This window comes from Ammodytes marinus, assembly GCF_949987685.1.
Source record: "Ammodytes marinus genome assembly, chromosome: 2".
Lineage (NCBI taxonomy): Eukaryota > Metazoa > Chordata > Actinopteri > Uranoscopiformes > Ammodytidae > Ammodytes > Ammodytes marinus.
The window spans coordinates 22,349,515-22,366,053 of NC_137231.1; the positions used below are offsets into that span (position 1 = coordinate 22,349,515).

At 38.8% G+C, this 16,539-nt stretch overlaps 1 protein-coding gene across 2 annotated transcripts in view; it reads left to right on the forward strand.

Annotated features, from left to right (window-relative positions):
* ipo11 (importin 11) overlaps positions 1-16,539 on the forward strand; it is a 163,918-nt gene that overhangs the window by 54,217 nt on the left and 93,162 nt on the right. For both annotated transcript variants that reach the window (XM_080048154.1, XM_080048155.1), the window contains exons 8-14: positions 2,830-2,878; positions 8,208-8,278; positions 8,467-8,659; positions 9,683-9,835; positions 11,201-11,244; positions 14,210-14,300; positions 14,638-14,685. In XM_080048154.1, the coding sequence (XP_079904280.1) occupies positions 2,830-2,878; positions 8,208-8,278; positions 8,467-8,659; positions 9,683-9,835; positions 11,201-11,244; positions 14,210-14,300; positions 14,638-14,685 (649 nt within the window). The remainder of the gene's footprint in view (positions 1-2,829; positions 2,879-8,207; positions 8,279-8,466; positions 8,660-9,682; positions 9,836-11,200; positions 11,245-14,209; positions 14,301-14,637; positions 14,686-16,539) is intronic.

Sequence of the window (16,539 nt, forward strand, 5' to 3'; positions counted from 1 at the left end):
TCGAGGTGTGCCGACTGCAATTTAAATTAATTTGGCGCAATTAGTGATTTTACTCAAGTTAATCCTTTTCTTTTTTCTTTTCCCTCACTATTGCATTTATGATCATCATTTTACATAATGTTATTTCTAAATCCATTTCAAGTTTGATTCAAGGGGAGTCTGCAGTTAAATAAGTTTTAATAGGCAATTTAGCAATCTGCAGAGGTCTAGATAAACGCATCTTAAAGAGTAACTATGTTGAAACGAGTCAATAATGTGTAGCTCAGATCCCTGCAGCACAGCAGGCCTGAATTGCAGCAGTGAATCTATATATATATATATATATTTATATTTGCATGGTCATAACTGCGCGAAAGGCCGCGATCTGCAGTAACTAAATGTGCACGTGTCTCCAAGCGTTTCTCTATCAGCTGCTCTGTGTATGCAGCTTTGCGCGTGCGATTGTACCGCAGTGTAAGTGTATGGTCCATTATTTGTATTTAGTGTGTCTGCATAATATTGCACCAGTAGAACTTTGCTTTGTACTGTCTGCATGTTAACACACAATTTGTACCTTCACATAGCAAACAAAATTGCACAACTGCAAAGTCAGTGTCTGCAGTTTTTTTGTATTCAAATAAGCAGTTGTATTTCTGTACTGTGCATTGGCATCTTTGAGCAAAATACAGCCCAAATTTTCGCCGCCGCGCTGCGCCTCCCATGACCCTGGACAGTGACCCCTTGACAAACACATTTTTGGGGGGAAACACTTTAAGGTGTTGCGCTTAGAGTAGCCTACATTTATTTCTATGTTTTTTGATAAGCTGTTGCACTCTTAGTAAACCTAGGCCTACCTGTATTTTGATAAGCTGTTGCACTTAGAGTACATTTATGTCTATGTATTTTGATAAACTGTTGCACTTAGAGTACATTTATTTCTTAATAAATGTCAAGTCGAAATGACCAATATATTTTGTCTTCATTAATGTCAGGTTGTCATTACAAAGTCATCGACAAGTTATTTTGTCTTAGCTTATGTCAGGTTGTCATAAAAAAGACATCTCATACAATGTCAATGTGGCATTAAACGTGACATAATTTACCGAATGACACTTTATGACAACAGTCATAACCATTCATAACCATTCATAATGTTCATGACAGGTGTCATGACAGTGTAATGACAGTCTTATGACAGTGTTATGTATACGCCTTCAAATAAAGTGTTACCGACATGCTTAAGTTGTATTTCAAGCACTTTGAAAGACATAAAAAAAATTATTTTATTGGTTGAATTTCTACGTTTTTCGACAAATACAGACTCATTACTAGTTATTGTTTGGACATTTCCACAGAATGGATGTGTATGTATGTTTGCAGGAGTTGTAAAATGCATATTTTTACAAACGACGTGGGGCGCAGCAGCCATTTGAATTCATCTGTGCTAGTTCTTGAAACGCTGCTTGGTGTGTCAGACCCTCAAGGCAATGGTTTTTGCATTCACACTGTGGTCTGTCATTATAAACCATTACAAGTGTCTTCACACTCGGCATGAGCGTTCTGGATGGATAGGATTTTCTCTTTCTAATCACCGCGGGGACAGCACCGCTGAAGAACGGCAGTGAGTTAGAAAACACTGACACTGGGAATGAAGAGCATTGGTAATTTTCATGTAGACTACCACAGTGATTCATTTCAGAACTTAATTCTGCTGTTGGATGATTGTTTATCTTTCTGGCTTGATATCCAAACAGGCGCTACAGGATGGAGCCTAAAACAGACATCTCAATAGATCTTGTTCATCAGAAACCAAATGTGTTTTTATTTTATTTTAGATAAATGCTTTTAAATCAGTGTGTGGATTACTGCAAAAATGCAGGCTCTTTGTGTCACTCTTAAAGAAAATTATAGCTTTAAAAAGTAACATTCAAGTATATATCACCCACCCAGCTAAAACGTTTCTTAAATTGCCTCACTGCTCTTCCCTTAGATCCTTTCTGAAATGAACTCAGATGCTCTGTTGGAACTTTTTTATTCCTTTACAAACATTTTCTAACAGTACTGGTGACGGGCGCAATTGATTCCCATCACATTGTCTTGATATATCCATATTTTTCTAACCATCTTAATCCATTTTACTGAAATTAATTTACTGTTCCATTCATCCGTGTGTGTTGTATATTCTACCCTGGCAGTGCCTCTCCCTCTTTATGAGTCAGACATGTTTCATCCTGACAGATTGAGCGGAAAACATTGTACTCCCTTTTGAATTAGCCATTCATAATTTCCTGCACACTTTTATCAAGTATTTTCTCCTCCTTTTATTTCATCTACCTTGCCCTTCCCCTCAAAGTCCCACCAATAGCTAAACAAATGCCTGCTGTGAACTTTATTCTCCATCATCTCCCACCTTTCTTTTGTGCTCCTCTTGTGACCCTCTCTTTCTTCACTAACTCTGTTTGGAGTTAAGGTTGCCGACTCGGCCGTGTTGTGCTGTATGTTTGATTAATGACGGTGGTGTTGACGTCATGGCGGAACATTAATGCAGAACTAAATTGATCACATCTCCATCCATCATTACATTTTCCATTCTGATCCGCGTCTACACCAGGGCTACAGAAAATCTATTCTCTTTCAGACTTTGTTGCTGGCACCTTTTTATTTATTCTCCCGAGTACAGAGGCAAATGTGCCCACGCACAAATACACAGGCAGATACCAAAGTTATTCCCTTGTTAATATATTTGCTTTGGGGCAATACTGACAATGCAATCATGAGTGATTCAACCTCAGAAATGTCAACCAGATTACATTTTCATCTCACCCTCTCTTTTTGTCTCCTTCTTTTCAGGGTTTCCTGAATGCAGTGTTTGAGAGGCTAAAACAGTTCTTAGAATGCAGTGAGTAATTTTCTCTTTCTTCTCCCTTCTTCAGCAGACAATATCAGTAACCTGTGCTTGATCTAATGCACACTAAAGGCCCCTACTTAAAAGTCTAAGATACCTTATGATACCAAAATCTCAAGACTCGTAGCAAAGCAATAATGTAGGTGTCAAACTAAAAGTTGAGGCAGAGTCTTCTAAAGGGGCTTTTTTTTCATTAAGAGTTCCCTTCTCAGACTTCCTGTGCTATTATTTAAGGATTCAAGGAATAGGAAGCTGTGATTTTAGATCTTGAGTGCACAGGTTAGAGACACTGAAATGTGGCTTCAAAAAAATAAAACTTTGATGGTGACCTCATCCGGCATCTGGGTGTGAGCATAAAAATCATGCAATAAAACTGTCTAAAGACGGTTAGGTAATCTAACCCCTCTGTCACTCCTATCAAATCAAAGGTCATAATCACTTATATTGATTTACATGTGAAAATTATCCCTTATGGCATGTTCTCTCAGCCAAACATCCTGCTCTCACAGAAATTCCCCATTAATAACATACACTTACACTATGTTTTTCTGGTATTCTGGTGACACCATTTAATAGTGTCTATATTGAGCTGTTAATGACTTGTTAACTTCTAATATAAATACATTGCTATAAGCTTTCACAAAGCAAAACGTTTTAGGACAGGTTTTAAAAGAAGTTGGAGACCTAGTGTGTGAGCTCAGGCTCTAACAGAAAATGCTCGATCACTGTTCGTCACATACTGTGACCAGGGGAATAACCAGCAGTGCTCCGTCCACTGATCTTAATGGATGAAGGGTTCATACTCCAACAATAAGTCAAAAATGCATTTTGGAGCAAGGCAGTTAAGGGACTTAAAATGAAGTTAAACAATTTGAAAACCAATAGGAAATCTAATTGGGTGCCAGTGTAAGGAGTTGAGCACGGGTAATGTGCTCATGCCTCTTTGTGCTGGTGAAAGTCTAACAGCAGCATTTTGTACCAGCTGGAGACAGGGGGAGCCCTGGCTGATGCCTGAGTGAAGTTTGTTATAGTAGTTCAGGCAAGACTAAATTAAAGCATATATAACCTTTTTGTAGGTGTGCAAATGATAAATTGTATCTAATTTTAGAAATTATATTCAGTTAGAATCCAGGGAATAAAAAAGCTTGTCAGAGGTGATGGGGAAATGGAATCTAACTGATTTGATTAGGTATTATTGCTCTTTCTGCTACTAAATAGGGACAGGAACTAAACTCAGGAAGTATAACAAGGGTTAGGTTGTGTCTGTTTTGAGTTTCCAACACATTGGAAGAACCAAGCTGATTAGGGAGTTGTAGAACAACAATCTGAGTGTCGAAATATTACTTGTTTCTGCTTAAAGATATCCTATTATACTACTTTTCTGGTCTTAATTTCTTGTTAAAAACTGCTATAGAGCAACCTGACACGAATCACATCACAAAAAACTATGTAGATTTTCGGGACACTCTTCCTCTTAAGGCCAGGACACACCAGTCCGACTACCCGAAAATGGAGACTGCCGATTCAGGGAGCTTCAGTCTTCCCGTCACGGCCGAAAAAGTGCAAAGAACACACCAAACCGACTGCTGACTTTCCGTACGCTCTGCGCTTGCGCGGGACGTAATGTCTCCATAACAGCAGGTGGTGCTAATCTGTATTGTGGCCCGAAAAAATACGGAAGCCGGAAATGATGGGACGGCTCTCTAGACCATAAACATAGATATAAATACGTATTTATATTTATGGACCATAAAGAGCACCATTTTTAGCAGAGAGTGTCGAGCAGTCAACAAGGGTTGATGCATGTGAGTACTCGCTGAACGAAACAAACAAACACATTAAAACGATGGCTAACTGTTGTTACCTGTTTGTGCTACCCGCCTCACTTCCGGGCTTCACTGATTCGCTAGCCCTCCACAAATCAAATTGCTCCAACTGAAAGACTGCCCGCCGCCGTTTGAACATGTTCAATCGGCTCAAAAGAAGCCCGACGACATCTACGACGACCGATTTCACGGCACACACCAAACAGATTCGTGTCCCCGCCCCCTCCCGACTCTACGACTGCGATTATCGGGGTGGTGTGTCCTGGCCTTTACCCTAGCGAGCACAGCAGTCTCTCTCTACACACTGCTTTGAGCTTCTCCGCCCCTCCCCCCCTGCTGCAAACCCCACTCTGTTGTGATTGGTTACCTTCCTTCCAGCAGCGGGAGATTTTCAGGAAGGTGGGGGCATGCAGCCGGAGCTTGCCTGAGCAGCATTACCATACATGGAAACATCCAGGAGCGTAACAGAAACTACCCGGAAATTTGAACAAGTTATTTCTCGACCGGCTGCCATAGTGTTTAGTGCTCTGCATAACCACCCCAGACGGTCAGCAGGGAATACGTCGAAATGCATGTACGTGATTATTTGATACGCTAGTATGGTTAAACATGACTATAAATCATTATAACAACGTTTATAGGTCATAAAAGTCGAAAAGTATCATAGGTCCTCTTTAAGTAAGTAACCGTGCTCCATCAATTGGCACATTAAGTTTTATTTAACCTGTTCACTCACTCTCGTTTGCCCATACTGTCATCTCATTCGTGTAGACACCCATTCTGTCTCTTTATGTCCCCCTTTCGTAAAACTAGCCTCGGGGCCAACAGCATAACTTTGTTTGTAATGTTTATAAACATTAGAATAGATATCCGCCTTTGATCCTATTATTGTAACTGGAGTTGCCCAGAGTTTTCCTTTATTGTGTGAATGAAGCTCTGAAAACTCTGCCTCCATATTTCCTAAACAATGGCAAAGTACTCCTCTCAGACCAGGTACTTTTTTCATCACCTGGACCTATGGTACGTCCACCAAATGTATTCACTAGGTTATCTGGTATTGACGCAGACAACGTTCCTGAGTTCTTGAAATAGCTATTCCTCCCCTTTGAGAGTTCCTGCTGTGAAAATACCCTATGAGTGGCATAGCTACCCATTACAGTGACAGCTATGTCAGCTACCTTTCACTATCTCACTATCTACTATCCAGTGGTGCTTTATTCTTTTCCATAGAGGTTTGTCACAACAACCCCTAGTGAGAGAGATAAATCTAAGCTGCCATAGCAGCAGATGTTGCATAAAATATAATTTTAGATATCAGCCACAGCTATCACTTCCAATATTTTACTCTCAGTATTTGGGCCTGGCGGACTGAGGAAAGCAAGGATGCTCACAGCCAGGCTGGGGAGAAATCTCAGCTGTGCACAGCCAGATTAGGTCAGTTTAGCGACAGTATATACACTTGTGTTTTTGTTACTGTCTTTGTGGTCCATTTTAATGTCTTGCTCTTTCTGTTTGATGTTTGTTTTATAGTTTTCTTGGCAGGTTTTATTAATTCATGTTAGGGCCCGACCGATATTGATTTTTGGGTGCCGATGCCGATTATTTTCTGAGAAAAATTACGATAACGATTAAATCGGCCATTTTTTTTTTTTTTTAAATCCCATAAATATATATTGAAGAAATTTACTTTTTTGAAGCCTTAAATATATATAAATACTTGTTACTGTCAATAGGTGTACAATAACTTTTTATTTATTGAATAAAATAATAAAAAAATAAAGTGTTACAAATATGTCTAAAGTGACATGACACATTTTTAAACTCAGAACATTAAGCATTTTATGTAACTGTACCCAACCCTCTGGAACTCCCTCCCTCCAAACATCAGCATCTCAGACTAAATAAACTCATTCAAAAGTCAACTCAAAACTCACCTCTTTAAGAAAGCATAATTACACCGGACTCCACTCCAAACCTTATCTTTAATTTGTATTTTGTTTTCTTTTTCTACAAGTATGATTGTCTATATGTTTGATGTAAAGTGTCTTTGAATGACCTCCAATAAAGCACTATATCAATTCTATATAATAACTATAGTAATACCAACTACTATTAACAGTCAAGAGATGACCAATGACTCTGCTATTGGTGTCAGGGGGAACTGTCAAGTGTGAATTAATCCAATGCAACACACCTGCTGCTGCTGTTAATATGCTATAAGGCTACCTCCGGGGCAGCAATGCATCTCACTCAACATGATTGCTGGAATAAAAAAATTTAAAAAATCAGCGGCCATTTTGCCGATTGCCGATTTTCGGAGATGTGCTATAATCGTCCGATTAAATCGTCCGGCCGATATATCGGTCGGGCCCTAGTTCATGTATGACCTGATACAGTGTACAAGACATCTGTTTACATTACCAGTTGAACATCTGCAAACAAGAAAACAATAGCAGGGACACAAAGTCAATACAATGAATTGCTTTTCTGATTTACCTGATCTTTACAAAACAAGACAACAAAATCCTGAGCCGGTCGACCTTTTTAAGTCAACCAAGTGCCACCTTTCATTAGTAGTTCCTGATATATTGACCCGGCAATCATGGATGTTTGGAGTAATGCCAGTCAGACATCTATGGCTTTATTGATTTCATCAATGAAGTAGACAAGTTAGTAAACTACATGGGACATCTGCATTGGCTCTTGAATCATAAGTGCTTCTATGAAACCAAAATGTCAGCGAGAGTGATGTCATTCTTAAGTTCCTTTATTACTGAACTTTATCTTATACGCCAACACTTGTAAAGGGACCATGAAACTCTCACAAGCCAGGAAGGTGAATGGGGGCATTTGAACTTTGACAAAATACTTCCTTTCACATCAGTCCAAGATAAAAGTATCTTTGTGCATTTATAGAGCATCTTTTTTCTTTCTTTCTGTGTATTTCTTTTAATCTTTTTCAGACTCATTTTAACAAGAAATAACTGTCCTGGCTGTGTTCAATAGACCAGATCAGACACATGTTGAGATAATTACTCATTCAATGTTTTGTGTCATACTGAAAAGGTTCCCTCTGATTTATTGTAACTAATTTAAATCGTATTATCGACATTTGACACAGCGGTTTCTAATGAGGGCTTCATGCAGTCTGTCCTTTTTATGTAGGCGTCGTAGGCTTAAAGTTCAGAATTTCCACACATCTGCCCTGATTTTTTTTGTCTTTTCAAAGGGCAAGTGTTTCTATAGAGCCAAACACTAATCCATTAAGGCATAATGTCACTCTCTGTTTATTGGGCCATGTTTAAATACTATGAAATGAAACATTTTAAATTTGGGAAATATGGGTATTTGTTTTCTTCCCCTGAGTAGGCTAAACAAAAATATACCACTCTCATATCTGTGTGTTAAATATATAGCTATAGCTAGAGTTTGGTGGCTGGTAGCTTCGCATACAATATACTTCCGTGACAATACTGTATTTCTGTCTTTTGTTTCAGGTCGACAGGTTGGTCCAGATAGCACGTGCAGAGAAAAGCTGGAGAAGACAATAATATTGTACACTAAAGCTGTGAGTTAACTTACAAATTCATACTGCTTCATTTAAAACATGTGAGTCACAGTATTAATGAATAGGTTATATGGTTTTACTCAAGGACTGTGATAGGCATTTAGAGCTTCTAAATCATTTTTATATCTCCTTCTTACTTTCCCTCTGTTTGTCCTGTTCTGTACTTCTCTGCCCTTCGTTCCATGTAGTTGATAGATTTCCTGGAGTACCATCCATGCGCATTCATACCCCTAATCCAGCGCTCCCTGGAATTTGCCGTCAGCTACGTGTTCACACCCGCGGGAGAGGGAGTCACCTTTGAGCGCTTCATCGTTCAATGCATGAACCTCATCAAGTTGATTGTAAAGAACGACGCCTACAAACCCAACAAGAATATTGAAGGTAGGATATGAGAGGACTGTGGAGAAAGAAAATAAGATGGAAACAAGTGATACTAGTAACAAGACATAGAGGATGAGTGATAAGAATCGCAGATGGTGAAGAAGAAGAAAGAAAATACACATGAAAGCTAGACAAATTAATCTTGAGTTTTTGATATGGAAATGCTAAACGTTGATGTGTTTTAAATGGCACAACGCTGTCATACTGTCAGCGTCACCGCACCTCACAGTGTCTCATCTTTGTTTTAGACTGTCAGAGGCCTCCAGTGCCTCATTAGCTGTGGAGAACATTACGCAGTCTTTGTTCTGCCTGCTTTTATGGCCTATGGTGTGTCGTTTTGATTATCGTTCCCCGCAGTCGTACAGAGCAGTTGCATGTTTTGTGGTTCATGTGTATATGCCTGGATGTCCTTTGAATATTGAGTGTGCGGTGATGCCAGACCTTTTCCTTACTTCCAAACAGGAGAACTATATATGTCCCTACAGAGTAATAGAGCTACATAGCGAAAGGAAAAGTTGAGCCTTAACTAAGTATCTCAGGTCAGAAGCAGCCATCTCACTTATTTATAAGGCCCCACACGTGCCTGAGAGCATTAGAGGGAGTCCCTTAGTATGGGCTCTTTATATTAAAATGGTTACAAAAAAAAAGACCAGGCGCAGAGCAGAGATATTTTTATTTGAAACTATGACAATTACCGGTATTTTTTATAGATATCAAGTTAGCATGCAGACTACATAAGATGATTACCACTGTTCTTGTAACTAGTGTATGCACCATTTCTAAAGCTTTTTCATGAAATAGAGCCATTTGAGTATGCAGCATAGTTTTATGTCATATACGCTTAATTTACTTACTGTCATTTTTATTTTGCACTGAGTTCTACCGTGTATCACCATTAATCTAGATTAGAACAGAAGACAGTAGTGCACATATGAGTTGAAGTACTGTATATTAAAATGTGTGTTTGATTGATTAATGGTTAAGAGTTTTTCATTTCTACCTCTTTTCCTATCCCTCTCTCAGACAGTAAACCAGAGAGCCTGGAGGCTCACAAGATCAAGACAGCTTTCTTCACTCACCCCACACTGACAGAGATTGGACGTCGGCTTGTCTCACACTACTTCCTTCTCACAGAGGAAGAGCTGGCAATGTGGGAAGAAGACCCTGAGAGCTTTGGTAATAGCACATCCCCAGATACACAGGCTGAAGCCACATCTTGATTTATCTGGACCTACAGACATGTTTCGGGGGAAGCACAGATTAGCTAGGTTTAGCCAATTTTACAATTCCTATACTCAGCAATATATTTTTATGTGCATGCTTTTTTATGGATTAACATAGTGGTAAGGCTGTGTTCATGCAGTAAGGTTCGGTGTTTGCACAGAGGGTGAAAAGATGGAGATTTAGCAATGGCAAATATAAAAACAAATTGGACACTACACCATGAAAACAGTTTCTTGTAGATATCAAAATAAAAATTTTGATCATAAAGATGATGAGCATAATATGTTACCTTAAAAGTAATACGAGATTTCATTTGGATTTTTACAGAGATTAAAGTGCTGATGTGGATTTTCTTTGAAAAAATAGATTTTTGAAATAGATTAAATGGTAGGGTTGAGTTGTAGGTATTGCAGCTGTTGAGATGTCAGTGACAAATTATATTTTCCTTGCAGCCTAGTGCCCCCACTGACTTGATATAATCACATTCAGACCGAACTAGACACTCGAACGGACCGTGTTACTTGTCTGAGTATACATGGCCTTTCAGTAATCGGATAAATGTCCAATGCATGGCTGTCTCCACTATGCTAGGTGGCAGTGTAGCCAGGCTGTAGCCCTTTCAACAAGTGGTTATAGAGCCACGTCCGGTTCCCTTCCGGCAATATTTTATATATATATATATATATATATATATATATATATTTTTTTTATATACTATCTATGCAATCACCCTACTATTTTTTTACGTCGTCTCCTTCCACTTCCTTGTGAAATCCTCCGCAGGGATTCTCGAGCAGGCGCAGAAGCAAACTCCGATATGCAATATCCGATCCCTGTATACATGCAGAGAGAATGCCGACAATGAACAAGTTAACTAGGTGTTCTTATCCGACTTCTCTTGTCCGTTAATGTGCCGATTTGTGTGCGAAGTAGATCGGATAAATACATGCATTTTAAAAAGTCCTGTTGAAGTCTTATTCGTTTATTTACCCGATTATGAGTCTGCACGTAGACGCACTGACTGACTGCTCAGACACAGCACTTTATACAACTGAGGCCACACGGGCCCAATGCAGTAGTTCAACAGGTGTTGACATTTGAATTCAGTTCTACAGAACACTTGAGTGTGTGGTAAAAACACATTTTTACTTTTACCCAGACAAGATGATTTACATTACTTCAGACATGATCTCTAGAGCAGCATTTCCTCAGAGATAATCATGTCACCTCACAATATAGTTCAGGCTTGTTTGCAGTATTAGCTTGCCAGTCCTCCATTAACACCCACTCACTCTTCTAACACGTCTTCTCTTCCAGCTGTTGAAGAAACAGGTGGCGACTCTTGGAAATACAGTCTGCGGGTAAGAAAACACACGCACACGCATGTTTATGTATATACAGTCATATGAAAAAGTTTGGGAACCCCTCTCAGCCGGCATTATAATTGACTCTGCTTTCACAAAAAAAATATAAAAGTGGTATGTCTTTAATTTACCAGGAACAGCTAAGTACTGGGATGTTTTCCAAACAAAGATTTTTTGAAAAGCAGTATTTGGTTGTATGAAATAAAATAGAATGTGAAAAACTGGCTGTGCAAAAATATGGGTACCCTTGTGGTTTTGTTGATTTTAATGCCTGTAACAGCATGTAAAACTGATGAATTTAAACACAAAGTTGGTTGGATTATGTTGTTAAGCCTTGAACCTCATAGAAATGTCTGTTTAATCATGAGACGATTTATTTTAGGTGCCTAAATGCAAGTTGCACTTCTCTTTGACTCTCTGCTGAAGTGAGACAGAATGGGATCATCAAAACAGCTCCCAAAAGATCTGAAAAACAAAGATTGTTCATTGTCATGGTTTAGGGCAGCGTTACTCATAGCGCGGCTCGCGAGCCGCATGCGGCTCGCCAAGCTTCTATGTGCGGCTCGCATGGCAATAAAAAAATACTGTGATATGATCATGCAGTTAATACAGATATTTCATAAAACCATTAAAAACAAGCAGATCTATAACATCAAACCTGTTAAACTAACGTGGCTGCTCTCATACAAATAAGTAATAAAAGAATAAGTCAACAACGGCATTACAAGGTGGAAATACAGACTAGAAAATAATATATTTAAACTTGCTCAGCCGTACGCTGACTGACAGCGGGGTTGCCAGATTTGCGGTTTTCATGCATTACAAGGGAGAATGTGCTCTTGGATAGATTGGGCTGTGGGGGAAAAAACTAACTCACGGTCAATAAAAATATGTTATGCATACCGTCTATCACAGGCATGCTCACGAACATGGAATATATTAAATCATTTGCAAAAAAAATAGATCTCGTTTCATATCGCTAAATTGGACATTTAAATTGGAGAACACTTAACAACCTGGCAACCACACGCACGGTACCGCAACAATGCTAGCTTGGATGCGATTTCAACATTTCATGCTGGTTACTGGTACATTGATAGATGTCTATTCAGAACCAGTTGGGCACCAGGTGGACAGATGAAAAGCTCCACAAACGAGGAAATGTTTTGGCTAAACTGCATATTGTATGTTCACTTTGATCAGGCAGGGTTCCCAATGTCTCTGAATTATTCCAGAAAAATAATAGGCTGCTAAACAGCTCACATAGGACACAGTTGAATTAGCCTCTTAATTTTCCTCTCATAGTGCACCAGATGGATGAATTTACCTTTTGAAAGGTAAAAAAAAATTTATTCCAGGGGGGTATTATATGAACACACCCATTTTGATTGATAATATGTCATTCATAAAACAATTTTAACAAATATTTGAATAAAAAGTAGGATAATAATTTATTATTCAATAGCTTTGATGTTATGTGACCCAGTGTCTCCAAATTATTCCAGATAATAGTACACAGTCACACAACTCTTAATTTTCCTCCAAAAGTGCACCAGATTGATGCATTCTGGGTTAAAAGGTACCAAATTTTCTTCCGTAGGCATGCCCCCGGACCCCCCTGAGGACTGGGTTCCCTCAGTTTCACAAAATACTGTGGGAAACACTTGTTCAAGAATTACATATTAATAAGCAGGCATGCTTATGTATGACTGGATTTAAAGCTTTTGATACTTTGCGGCAAAAATGGCTCTCCTGCTGACTTTGTCCTGTCAGTGCGGCTCTCCTGAAAAAAATAGTGAATACCACTGGTTTAGGGGAAGGCTACAAGAAGCTTTCCCAAAGGTTTCAATTGTCAATTTCGACTGTAGGGAACGTTGTCAGGAAATGGAAGGACACAGGCACAGTGGCAGTTAAACCCAGGCATGGCAGACCAAGAAAAAAACAGGAGCGGCATAGGTGGAGGATTGTGAGAATGGTTGCACACAACCCACAGATCACCTCCAAAGACATGCAAGAACATATGGCTGCAGATTGTGTATCTGTACATCGTTCAACAATTCAGCGCAATTTGCACCAAAACATCTGCTTTTTATAAAGACCAAATAACTTAATTTTTGTCTCATCAGTCCAAAGCATTTTCTTCCAATATGAATCTGGCTTGTCTAAATGAGCTTTAGCATACTCCATGCAACTGTATCTGTGGCGTGGGCGCAGAAAGGGCTTCCTTCTCATCACCCGGCCATACAGATGTTTTGGTTTTGATGTATGTATCATGATTCAGGAACCTTTTCACTTTTCCACAAAGGGCATGCTCTCTTTTGACCTTTGTGATGACACAATTGCTTGGGCTGATTCAATGATCATATGTCACTATCCATCTATTGGTTCCATGGTCACCAATTCTAATGACCTATTATCAACGACATCCACCTATCAATATCACCACCTGTCTGTATTTTCTCAACAGAATGGATTTTGTGCTAGATTGGCTTTAGGCGTGTTGTGTGACCTCTTCCCACTTGAGCAGAAAGGTTATACATGCACATGCTGTGAGATGTCACAGACATGGATATACATACTCTACTGTATATAACACAGAGTATGCATTCATTAATTGACTGAGCCTGTGCTTTCAGCCACCTTATTAAATATTGATTTAGTTGTGACATTTAAAATCAATTATCTACTTAAGGTGAATGGGCTACCATTTGAACAAACACAGCAATCCCCTGACAGTGTCTCATTGACTTATTATTGAACTGGGAGAGCAAGGTTTTGTTAGCCATTGTTTTTTGTGTGTGTCCTTTTGCTCGACATCTTTGCATAAAAATGTATTTGTGTTTAACATACATTTTTTCATGTGTTCATAACCCAGAAAAATGTGAATGATTGTGCTGACTTTCACATGCAGTGTATTCTGCTAATTCAATCGTCTTTTTGTCTCTCCTGTTGTTCTGTTTAGCCTTGTACAGAAGTATTGTTCCTGGATATCTTCCACAACTATAGCCAGACACTGATACCAGTGCTACTGGAAATGGTTCAGAATCTCCAGGGTGAGTTGAATGTCAATTCGGGTATAACATGCCAAAAGCAAAGTCTGCACTCTTTTCAGCAAACCTCTTAACCTTTCAATGCAAGGAGCAAAATTCAATGGGCTAATTATACAATTATATTTTATGAATATTTTTGAGACAGTTTTTGATGCTATTGGATTTGATTGTGTTACACTGTGAGCTGTCTAATATTTGTCCACTCCAATCATGTCATACAAATTCAATATGTTATGCATTGCATCTCAGTTGTGACTTTTTAATGTTTTTCTTAATGCATTTATACACATGTCTGTCTTCTCTTGGATATTACAACAAGAGTATGTGTCTTCCTTTGCAGGCCCAACCAATGTGGAAGACCCTGTTCAGATGCGGCTGAAGGATGCAGGTGAGTTTTTTGGTAGAATTTTTATAATGTGATCAATACTTGCTCTGCTGTTCTCTTACTCACTTAATCTCTCTTATGCATGGGTATAATGTTTATCTCTTTCACCTTTTCCTGCTAAGAGGGCCACTGTTAAAGCTCAATGCCCATAGAGATCTCAGCAGTCTGTTGACAGTGTTGATAAAACAACAGGCATCTTGATGATGAAGCTGTGGTAGCAGCGTTGGCAGATGATTGTGGCTGTGAGAGCTAAAGCCGGTTGAAGAGCCAAAAGGGTGTTTGATAACAGCAAGTTTTAATTATTTTCAACAACATAAATAAGTCAATATGGCTAATGGTGACAGAACAATTATAGACCTGAATTATATACAAAAAAATAGGTTGTGTTTTTCTGAGCCCACAACTGAACAGTATATGCCTGGGCTTGCTTCAGTGAGCTGACGAGACACTATCAACCAAGAATGAACCACATTTGTAGCAGTGTTTTTTTCTGAAGCTTCTTCTATCAGTTCCACATTCGTCATTTTAATGATCCATTGGCAGAAGCATTAAACCCCTCTTTCGGAAATATTTTACATAAAACTGAGTGAGTATATATTTAAGTATACCATTAGCCCTCTGAGATGCTTCTTTGTGAGCATTTAAAATACATTTGAACACTTAAGAAAATCACATTTGAATAATTTAGCAATGCGTTAGACCACTAAATAGCTATACCTCAAAGGGAAGATGAACTGTGCCAGTTAAAAAAGCAGAAACATAGCACACACAAAATGTGATAACCAAACTACTAATGTATCTACTGGAAATGGGACCAGTGAGGAAACTAGCTGCCTTTTAATCCCAGTCTTTACTCAAGGGAAGGATAGACTCAAAAGTAAAATGCTCATTACTCTGCATGAGAGTTTCCAATTTCCTCTGGTTTTATTTAGCTATAAGAAGTCACTCCTAATAGTGTTGTTTTTTTTTTCGATAAGGGCCTGGGCCACTGCTTCAACACCCTTGGACTATTCATCTTTTCTGCATATCCTTCCTTCCATCCATCTGTCTTATTGTCAGGATGCATACGTATGTGGAATGTTTAAATGCTCCATAAGCTTTTGGATCACTCTGCTGAGCCAGCCACCAACAGTCTCTTTCATATCCCTCCCTTGCTTTCCCTGCTTTCTCTCTTCCTGTCTCTCACACAAACAATCACACACAGTCAGACATACTGGAGATCCTAATTAGCCCGTAACAGCCCTGCATAATACCAGATAATTATGAGTGTACAACCTATTAGTTTCTCTCCATTAAATTCCCTCCCTACTCCGTCTTTGTATTTTCCCCCTCTGTTATTCTATATTTATTCATCTAAAAATGCATTAAAAAAAATATACATTATAAATGCTGACGGAAAACATCTCTTCCACTTCTATGGCTTCTGTCCCTTTCACTGTATTTATTACATTATTCTCATTCGGTCATCTTTTTTCTAATGTCATGTTTTTTATTTGTCTTTTGCGTGCCCTCTACATTCTTTCTAGCGTTTCACCAACTTCTGCCTGAAGGGCATCTTTTTGTGTAGTTTTTTTCTCTTATGTCTCTTTTCCAGATACAGTATACTTACCAACAACAAAATGTCTCTAAAATAGCTTTTATTTTGTTTCCTGTTTACCATGGATGGGAACAATTCCCCTTTCAAACAATGTGACTATTTAAGCAAGCAGACACAAATATACAGTCCCCTCCATAATTATCGGAACAGTGAGGCCAATTCCTTTATTTTTTCTGTTGACTGGAAACATTTGGGTTTGACACCAAAATATGAATATGAGACAATAGATCAACATTTCAGCTTTCATTTCCAGGTATTCA